The 10,578-nt window shown below is 33.5% G+C and overlaps 2 protein-coding genes across 3 annotated transcripts; one reads left to right on the top strand and one right to left on the bottom strand.

The window, feature by feature from the left end:
* Positions 1-2,329: 2,329 nt before the first annotated feature.
* Positions 2,330-4,945, top strand: LOC141707333 (uncharacterized). Of its 2 annotated transcripts, none has more exons than XM_074510434.1 (3): positions 2,330-2,578; positions 4,115-4,221; positions 4,372-4,945. In XM_074510434.1, exons 1-3 carry the CDS (start codon positions 2,545-2,547, stop codon positions 4,651-4,653), a joined length of 423 nt encoding a protein of 140 aa, XP_074366535.1. In that variant the 5' UTR covers positions 2,330-2,544; the 3' UTR covers positions 4,654-4,945. The 2 variants fall into 2 exon arrangements, with proteins under 2 accessions (XP_074366535.1, XP_074366536.1); XM_074510435.1 differs by lacking the exon at positions 2,330-2,578 and adding an exon at positions 2,897-3,449.
* A 1,048-nt stretch (positions 4,946-5,993) lies between these two features.
* LOC141707332 (two-pore potassium channel 1) lies at positions 5,994-9,168 on the bottom strand. The gene is made up of 3 exons (XM_074510433.1): positions 9,030-9,168; positions 6,613-7,547; positions 5,994-6,406 (listed from the first exon to the last, which is right to left on the bottom strand). The coding sequence occupies exons 2-3, from the start codon at positions 7,509-7,511 to the stop codon at positions 6,244-6,246; spliced, it is 1,062 nt and encodes a 353-aa protein (XP_074366534.1). The 5' UTR covers positions 7,512-7,547; positions 9,030-9,168; the 3' UTR covers positions 5,994-6,243.
* Positions 9,169-10,578: the final 1,410 nt, after the last annotated feature.

Raw genomic sequence — 10,578 nt, 5'->3', positions numbered from 1 at the left:
AGTCTTCAAATATATCATCAATTAGCCATTTTTTGATAATCAAATGTATACACATAACACACAATTTCGAAAACACTAGCAAGATCGATCGAAAACTTACCTCAAAACCTGACCAGATCTGAATTTAGCCCTTTTGACCCTATAAACGATATTTTCTTGAAAAATACGAAATATGAAAGTTGTAGAGAATAAAAATACCTTTCCGAAAAGTTCAGAATCAACAAATTCTGACTTACGATGCATTTTCTAAGATTTTTACAAGATTGCTGGTTTTGGTGTAAAAAAACCCTACAAATTTCAATAATTAAGACGAGGAAGACGGATGTGATGTATTTATAACGATACAAAACCCTATATTTTAACCTATAAGTTATCCATATTAGAATCTGATCCAAATTTTATGCTTAATATTCTAATTCAATTTTAAATCATAGTCCTTATCTAATTTTAATACTTTTTATTCTATTATCAATCTAATTTTAAAAATTACGGGATATTACATGTAAATTATATATTGTTTCATATAATTAAAATTATATATTTTTAGAAGTTTGTGAATGAAACACGATACTTCTTATAATTGTTTATTTGGTACAAAAATAGCTTAATTTTATTACAAAATTATTTTCAGATTTAAATTTTGATATATGAATAAAACTAATGCACACACTAAAAATATGACTTTGTTCGATCTATTATAAGTTAAAAATGAAAAATAATTATATTGATCACATAAGTTTTCGTACTATTTCTTTCATAATAATATTAAAATATTAGAAATTAAAATACTAATATTTATGAATATTTTTTCGAATTTTAAAAAGTTTGGCACAGAAAGTCAATATATATAATTATTGAATTTGTATATGAAAAAAAGGTTGAAATCATTCATGAACAAAAGAAAAGACGATTAAAATAACGGTACATTAAAAAATTAAAAATATTATACTAACACTTTATGAGAAATTTGAGATTGTGCTAAAATATTTTGTACTTCATATGCAATAAGTTTTCAACATCTTAGACACATAGCCGGCTTTACGGGGAGTTTCCCCATTTATTTGCCTAGGGCCTCCAATAATATTGGGGCCTCCAATGTATATACATACATGTAGTATTAATATTTATAATTATTAATTATATTCAATAAAATTATTAAAATAATATCTATTCTTCTCCCGTATACACCGGTTTAGAAATCTGGACAGTACTTTAACTTTAGACCCATTCAGTACAATAAAGAAAGATAATAGCTCAATAAATTAGTATAATATTTTACAATTTTTTAAATCACTTTAAGTCTTTAATATAACTAAAAAGGTAGAAAATCTAATACGCTCAATTGAGCAAATATAGAACCAACAAGAGCAGCAAAGGTAATATATAGTGATCTCTTCAATTCTTTTATACTTTGGTATTTTAAAATCAAAACTAATTTACTATAGTCGATACTACATATTTTTTATTCTTTGTAGTATATTACAGGTGTTAGCATAATGACAGGTAGGGCCTCCGAAATTTTTCATGTGATTTTAGTTCATCAAATTTTAGATTTTGGTTCCAAAATAATAGGGTCTCTGAAATCCTGAGATGACCCTGCTTAGACACATACATATTGGAATTACGTAAATTATAATACACAACAAGATATTTAACTCGGAGATCACATGCAATAAAAATATTTGTTATCACCGAAATCATCAAATCACGAAAAAGGCGAATAAATATACAACAATAAATCATCACTTAAGTGTCACTTGTCAGGTGAACTCTTTAGTCGTGACTTGCGCCTCATTTATTGTTCCCATCTTAGACTTTTTGGGGTATGAGCTACAAAATTATTTTATATATAAGTTGAGCTGGATCTAGATTGGCCCGGACTTGGATTAGGTGACCAAGGTCTGAGTCTAGACGATGATTCATATTCTGTCTGGTTGCTTGATCCTGGATTGAGTTGGATCTGAACTGAACCGGACCTGGACTCATTTTCTTTCCTGAATTAAGCTGGACCTGGCCACGTTCGGGCCTAGACTAGTGGCTCATGTACAGGTCCAGGTAAGAATATGCATTCTATCAATTTCAACTTAAGCTAAGTGAAGAACATCCGGGTATCGCACGAGTTTTATGATTACATTTAATAAAAGATCTAATGGTAATCATAAACAGGTGAATAAGAACTATTACCCCCTCTTTTTCTTAATATAATGTAGTCATTGATAAAAAATAATAATCTATCTCAAATGTCATAATTCAGATTCAAAGAATCATATTCTATTTTTTAAAACTTTATTCTTAAATTTGAAAAGGTTTTATAAAAAAGATTAAGAAAATAGGGAAGGAGTTTTCAAAAGAGGTTCCGTGCTACCGTTAGTCCGTCACAATGTAGGGCTAGCTGAAGCTCAAAGCCAATTTATTCTTTTGCGATTCGAATAAAAAAAAGATAATTTTTTGCAATTGATTCGTAACCTCCCATTTGTTTTAATCTTTTATTGCTTAATTTTAATTCCAAAGCTGCTGCTTCTACTGATGCCCTTCTGAATCAAGATGAACACATCTTTAGTCCAAGAAGATGAATGGGGTATCTCTTTTCCCTTTCTTTAATACACCCTTTTAATTCAATTTACGTGTTTATGATTTTTATTGAAATTCTATCAGTTCAGTAGTATGTTTCATGTACTTACCATGATCACTTGTGAGCTTAATTGTGAACTCTTCCTTTTTTTGATGAAAGAGTGGATTTTTGGCCAATTAGTAGTGACTAGATTAAGTATTTGAATATATTGGGGTTTCGTTATTCGATTGATGCCTTGAAAAGCTCTGCTATCATGTTAAGTTTAAGTTAAAAGTTGAGAGGGCTGAAATGTAGGATATTATTCTTTTTTTTTTGAAGCAATTGTAACCATATTATTACTGTAGATCAGCAACTAAAATACTTTGAAGTTCAGCTGGGACATATCCCCCTCTGAAAATACAACCTGGATCAGAACGAGCCAGCCAATCTGCTGCTCTATTCCCAGACCATTTAACAAATACAATATCTATATTGTTCAACTCATCGACAATCTCCCTACACTCTTCAATAGTGTTTCCAAACGGCGAAAGAATTTCCTCCCTGCTTTGTATGGCCTTTACTACAACCTGGCAATCTGACTCCACCGTATACTTCCTTTGCTGAGAATTTTTGGCCTCCATTCTCCTAGCTTCCTCTGCCTTGATCCAGCTAAGTGATTCCCTCACCCCTATTGCTTCCGCCCAGTGGATCTCCGGTGTACCAGCAAACGTTAGATTCGAAGCATATATCAACTTTCCATTGTCGTCCCTAGCAATCCACCCAATTCCATATCTACCAGAGTTTCCAAATAATGAAGCATCACAATTGATCTTAACACCATTTTCCCGAGGTTTTGCCCATCGTTCGATAATTCCAGTAATGCTTACCGGTTTTGCAGGTGTTCTAATTTCTATGTTTTGTTTTAGTTTACGCAAATTGCTGATTATTCAATTCAATCACTTGTTTTTTTTCCTATGTTGTGGGGTTTCTTTGTTTCGTGGACATTGGCTTGGTACTTGAAATGGGGTACTTGATATGAATGCGAGAACTTCTTGTTGTACTTGTTGGGATCATCATTTCCACTTTCTTATGTTGTTTTAGTATATGTTTTTTATCAGAAATCTTTGTCAATGAACTTGTTTACTTCTAAGATATTTCTTTAGGTTGCTATTCTGATGAGTAGAGTACAATATGCTTCTTGATTCTTTTTTTTACCCTTCACGTTTTACTCTGTTCTTGCCCAAGTCCCAACTGATGCAATTTTTAAATGAGCAGACTCATGATTAAAAGATTACACTTTAAAAATCCACGGGCTGCATACCTGAATTTGGTTTATCTTCTGCGCAATCGTGTTATTACTACTACTACTATGAGTACTACCCTCTTTTCCCCTCCTTTATATTGTGATATAAGGCTTAGTAAGTTGCTTAGGTTGTATATATGCATATACATGTACGTGTACTGCTGTTTTGAATCTTAATTAAGTTTTCGTGTGCCACATCAAAGACATTATTCGCAAAAATGGCATTTTGATTGCTGCTGAGACATAATATCTTGTGACAGACACTGATGGATTTGAAATTCCAAGTTTGGGAATAGGAGATTCTGATCAAGGTGAAGGTACAACTCATGTTCCCGAAGTAGAAGATTTAAATTCTTCGTCCTTAAAGGTGAATGTCTAGACGTTCCAAGCCTCGGCACACAACTTTTCGTGCCATGTTATTTATTTATTTTTGTTCAGCTTTAGTGCTCTTTAATTCTGAAGTGTGTATTTATCAAGTTAATTAACCTGCATAACCTGGGTTCTTGCACATGGTTAGGGCGATAAAGAAGAAAATATATACCTTGGACCCCATGGAGCTCCTCCACAACAACAAAAGCAACAAGAACTCAACTCCTCTGGTCGGAAGCAGAAGTTCAAGCAGAAACTGAAAGAAGCGGATCGAAAAACTAGTGGTTCTGGACGAGAAAATAAGTTAGAGAATCTAAGGGATCTTGTTGGTGGTGAAAAAACAGTTGTCAACATGTCAAAGAATTCTCCTAAAGATTGGCTAGACCCACATTGTCATGAGTCTGAGTTTGAAAAGCACCGTGTGCAGTAGAAGGTATTCGTGTATCTCAAGATCGACTTCCAGCTCTCCTCTCTGTGAGGGGGCAAAGTTTGTCAAGGCCGTGTGTATCTTTAACAATAAGTGTCAGGATGTGTGTTCGTTTTAGTCCTGGATGTATTTTTTATTACCCCACATTTTCAACTGGTTTAAGAATTATCATCCGTTGTAGCGGTGACAATTTTGGTGTCCAGTTGTGGCAGCATTGATGACACAAATTGGGAAAACCTGTGAGTCAACCATATAATATAAGCATGAATGTATCAAAATGGAACATTTTCGGTTAGAGATTGTTGTACAACTGCTAAAACGTGTTTTATGATTGCTAATGCTTAAGCTAGTTATGTAACTGACTGTTGCTTATACTAATTTACTACCCGAGTAGATGAAATTTCAAAATTAGGTGGTTTGCTGAAATATGAGTAAGTTTAACTAAGTTTTGCTTTGAAGATGTCAGTATATTTGTTATGTACAATGATGGAAACGAATTCAAGTATGTCACTGCATGAGAAACGATTGACATTCCCCTCAAAGTTGAATATAACGGCTATGGTTACTGCTACTCTTATGGTATATCTTGAATATCAGTTTACTGTAGGCCAGCCGCTGAGAGTCAGTTGCTGGTAAAATATAATCCCTCCGTCCTTCTTAGTTCTTTACATTGATGGACGGGGCTCGGCACGCACTTTAATGCTCTTATAAAATGTAGTTGCATAAACTTTTTTCAAATTTTTTTTCTTATAAATAAAAATATAATGTTCAAACTTTTATACAAAGAAAGAAAATTTTAAAAATAAATTACGGAAATATACGTTATAGTTGTCTTAAAATGTGTGTTAAGCATGCGAAAAAAACCGTTAAGAAATGAGAGGGACATGGGGAGTAGTTTAGAGATTCTGATGACTGGTTCACACGTACAGTCCACCAGGTGTAAAAAACAGTTCAATCACATCTCTGAGTATCAGATTGATCCGCAGCAGATCACTTTAAAAGCATGGTTCTTCAAATGATACTGTTAGTTACCATACATACATGTCAATTACTGATATCCTGCAGATTTCATACTAAATATATCAACTCAATTGCTGCATATTAGAGAGAGATACCCCAACTCCCCAAGGGATAACAAAGCACAATATTGGAGGTTGGAGCAATAGTTCATTTGCACTTCTTTAGAAACTTGGATTATTCTCACAAGGATGCAGGATGTACTACTAGAGAAAAGTTATTGGTTTTTTTCCCATGATCTGATCAATATTATGATTTTTTGCCGGTTATATTCTTTCGGGCCAATTTTTTTTTCTGAACTCACAAGACCCACAAGATAGAAGCTCTGATGCCAATGCTTGGTATCTCTATGTATGTATTTAGCAGTACAATGATCTTCATGCTTAATTTACAAGATTACTCCAATACATCATATCTTCCTAGAAGCATGACATGTAGAAAACTAATATTCCTAACTTGGTCTAGATTGACCGATTATTTAGCCAAGTCAAAACCTGAAACACTCCAGGCATATTTACAACATACATCTATAGTTTCTTCCTTTTGAATAGCATAGCAGTATTTTGCCTAAATTGGTCAGTTCCCTGTATAAGATGATTGAGCCAGATATATATCAGAAGGAGATAAAGTTCCAGACTGGTCGACATCAAGATCTTCAAACTGTTCCATGATTGTTGTAATGTCTTCCTGGCAAATTTTTCCCATCTCTTTAAGCCTATGTATAATAAATTCAGCAGCCCTGTATGCATATGAAAGTCAAACAATTAGACAAGAAAAGATTACTGTCCTATAATTATGCACTCAAGCACTAGATAGTCTCCTCTTCATACTTTATTTTCTTGTCAAATTAATCCACTTAAATAATAAACCTAGACCCTAAATCTTAGAACTGAAAGAATTAATTGTTGGAGGGTGATATATGTATACTACACAAAGCTTACATACCCAACAACTCCATCATTATCAATATCAGCAGCCTCCAAATCCATATTTGTGACCTTTTTTGCAAGCACCAACTTCACCAATGCTCGTTGTCTGTTTTCAGTATTGACCTCGGCAATACAAAAGAAGAGTTGACCTAAGCAGATAGTACTCGTCAATATCCAAAATATTGCAAATATACGTCCAGCTGCTGTAGAAAAGCTCTTGTCCCCATAACCTAGTGTTGTGATAGTTGAGCAGACACAATAAAAAGCATCAATAAGGTCTAGTTTCTCAACTGTGGCAAGGAATGCAGTCCCAGCAACTATAAGCACCACAAGAAAGGACTGCACCATGAAACACTTGTATCTCACTCTGTTGGTTTCTATCTCCTTTAGCATGTCCAATTCACCAACTTTCTGATTTATATGCAATGCTCTGACTAACAAAAATTCCTGTTTCTCCACAAGGTAGTCTGCTGCACTACTTAAAATCAAACAAACTAAAGCCATACCAGAGAAGACAAACACACAAGCAAGTAATTTTGAAGGTGTACTATCAGGCACAAGATCTCCATATCCAACGGTGGTCATTGTCACAATGCAGAAGTAAACAGAATCAAGAATTCCATTTGTTTTCGATCCCTTAATGTGGTCTTTAACAAGATAGAAGCAAACGGTACCTGCAGCTAAGTAGAGGACCAGGAATATAAAGACTCTCTTTAAATTTGGGTGGATGTTATCACGTAGGGACTTAGATCCCGAAAGCTGGCTATGGTGTTCAAATTGTGGAGGAATATATTCTGTTAGAGGTACACTTTTACAATGGCGGAACCTCCTTCTAGGCGGAATCATTTGATCATTTGGAGTTGCGCGATCTTTGAGGCTAGCGAGAAGAGGTACTTTTGCACTTTCATTGGCCATCTTAGTAGTTAATAAATGTTGAATATATACAGAGACCTGCAGACAAATCAAAGATTAAATTTAGAATAATAAGAGAACATATGAGATAATGACATAAAACTGGAATCTTAGGATTGTATTATATACATACTTCAATGTTTCTATGTGATAGGTGAGTGTTACAATTTTCCCACTCTAATTCTGGATGCTCACCCTAAAAGTCTCCAGCTTGGTAAAACTTGGCAATAAATCTAAGTTCTATATAACCAGTTAACCACAATGCATTTTAACATGTTATCATGTAAGGACGGGGAGGGGGGGGGGGGTATGGTAGTACTGGTATTATGATAACCCTGATCTAAATGAACTCCAATAATATGTTATGAGTAATTAGACTTGATACAGTTTAAGACTGTAACTGCGTAGCATATTATATAGTAATTATGATGGTAACTAAATCTGAGAGGGAACCCATATTTCCTATAATTGAAAGAAGTTCAAGTTTACAAGTTTAAGTTTTTCAAATGCATCGTAGTCACTCCTAAAATTTGTGAAGGCCTCTTGATTCCCTTGAAGAATATAGGCAGAAAAATATTTTCAATATACGAAACATAGTCGCATCACAGCAGAAATGCCGACAGATGCTTTACACCACATCGTTGTCAATGGTAGTATACTTAGCACTTTGCCAACATAATATCTCCGCTAGAGAATCAGTGATCTAATTGAGAAGTCCAAAATCTCTGTATATTTTTATCCAAATAGGATATATTAGCCTTACTACATAGATCTAGACAAAAGACCCTGAAGTAATAACATTGTAATTAGAAGTGTAAGCGGGTCAGGTTATTTATGATGTATTCGGGCTTGGGCTGGGCTTCTAGACTAGAAATGTAAATAAGTCAATCTCTTTGTGATGTACTCAATCTCGGCTCACGATATACTCCAATTCGACTTGGCAGTCGAGCACCATTAGTTCAAGTAGTTTACCAAATTGACCTCAAATATCAAATTATTCAACTAGCGCGCCTCCCGCGTAAATGGGTTTGAATTAAACCGCATAAACATGGTTTGAAATTTCAATTCAATTAAATGAGTAGGAGTTTTGAATATATAGTCGAGCTGATATCGAGCCTGACACTATTTGTTGCTTCGCCTTGTCCTTTTAAACACTCCACTTGCTATATAATGAATTCTAAAATTCCCCAAAACAGATTCATCAAAAAATAAACCAGTAATCTTGCATTCCGAAATTTAATCAACATTAACATACTGCCAATTTTATATGCAAGCAAAGCAGAAGAGTTACTACACAATAAAAACAAATGGACAGACAAAATTGAGTTGATTATCTTAGGTTAATCAATAAATAAAACAAAGTACAGCAGAGCATCTAGAATTTGTTATTATACATAAGAACTGTAGTGAAAAACATAAAATTGTTTAATGCTACAAGAACAACTCCACAAATATAGAATTGAATTATATGTACGTATGTGTGTGTAATAAGTAGAACGAAGGAGAGGTCTGAGGGTTTACCTGTAGCAGAACAGACAGCAAGTTGGAGGCTTCTTTCTATCTGTGTGAGTCTGGAACCTCCTTTTAGCTGATAGTAAGTGAAAAATTAAAAAAAAAAACTAAATGGATAAGCGTCGCCGTCGGTGTTAATATTTGACTATCTTTCCTTTTTTATTTATGTACTTAAAAATCTGACGACTATAAATATGACAGGGAGTCGGGGATTTGAGATCTTCGAGCACTATTTAATTGATAAATACGATTTTTTAAAAAAAACAAATACTTGTTATCTATACTATCTATATCTATACTTCTATACTATACTATAATAGCCGAAATAGAGATAATTTTGTCCAACGATAATTTCTTAATTTTGATTATTACAAAAATAGATAAATAATGTTATATATCTAATAAACTACTAAATTATTAAACTACTACTAAATATAGTATATTTATCCTACTAAACTACGAATACAACTTATTCTATTATTAAAAGATATAGATAATAGTGTTATATATCTGCTAAACTACTAATTTGTTAAACTACTAGAAATAGTCTATTTATTCTAATAAATTACGACCACATGTTATTCTATTATTTTTATTATAAATTTATAATCATTATATATTTATATAAATATTTTAAAAATATAATATAATTGAATAAATAAAAATTTAAAATATTAATGGGAACCCGTGCATCGCACGAGATTTATGCTAGTATAATATAAAAGTAGATAGAGTAAAAAAGAAGATTTCATGTATATTGATATCACAAGATAATGTACATGCAAATCTTTTATATGCTTCTAAAACATAGGTTACTTGAGAAGTGAAAAAACAAGAGTTTATGTCAGTTAATGGGGTAAAAGTAAAAGGTCAAAGGACATCTAGAAAGTTAAGAGTCGTACAATAATATCATAACACTTCCCCTTGGATAACTCTTACAACTACATGCCTCATTAAAACTTTACTAGGAAAAATTCTGTGGGAAAAACTTTAATGAAGGAAAAAGAGTACATGTGTTGCTCATGTAACAACGAGTGTATTATATCTCCCCCTCATTTTAGCATGACTATAAATATCAACATAGATCTCGAAGTTTGCGCACTCCAATTTCGTGCACCAATTTCTCGAACGAAGATGTAGGAAGTGATTTTGTAAACAAATCTGCTGGATTTTCACATGAACGAATCTGACAAACATCAATTTCTCCCATTTGCTAAAGTTCATGGGTGAAGAAGAATTTTGGATCAATGTGCTTTGTCCGATCTCCTTTAATGTAGCCTTAACGTGTCTGAATGATACAAGCTTCATTGTTTTCATACAAAGTGGTAGGAATTCTTTTGTTGACTGAAAGACCACATGAATCTCGAATATGGTGAACAAGAGACCTCAGTCATACACATTCTCGACTTGCTTCATGAAAGGCCAATAATTCAGCATGATTTGAAGAAGTTGCTGCAAGAGTCTGTTTTGTTGAGCGCCAAGATATTGCAGTCTCGCCATATGTGAATATATAACCTGTTTGTGATCTTCCTTTGTGTGGATCAGACCGATATCATGC

This window comes from Apium graveolens, chromosome 2 (genome assembly GCF_009905375.1).
Source record: "Apium graveolens cultivar Ventura chromosome 2, ASM990537v1, whole genome shotgun sequence".
NCBI classification, from domain to species: domain Eukaryota; kingdom Viridiplantae; phylum Streptophyta; class Magnoliopsida; order Apiales; family Apiaceae; genus Apium; species Apium graveolens.
Note: the sequence above shows the minus strand (reverse complement) of the source record. Positions and strands in the feature narration are given on the sequence as shown.

Excerpts from the sequence above, each read along its gene's own strand:
- LOC141707333 (XM_074510434.1), top strand. The coding sequence starts at position 2,545 with ATGAACACATCTTTAGTCCAAGAAGATGAATGGG. Across the intron at positions 2,579-4,114 it reads AGTCCAAGAAGATGAATGGG|ACACTGATGGATTTGAAATT; the intron begins GTATCTCTTTTC and ends ATCTTGTGACAG. Across the intron at positions 4,222-4,371 it reads TAAATTCTTCGTCCTTAAAG|GGCGATAAAGAAGAAAATAT; the intron begins GTGAATGTCTAG and ends GCACATGGTTAG.
- LOC141707332 (XM_074510433.1), bottom strand. The coding sequence starts at position 7,511 with ATGGCCAATGAAAGTGCAAAAGTACCTCTTCTCGCTAGCCTCAAAGAT. Across the intron at positions 6,407-6,612 it reads GATAATGATGGAGTTGTTGG|GGCTGCTGAATTTATTATAC; the intron begins GTATGTAAGCTT and ends ATATGCATACAG.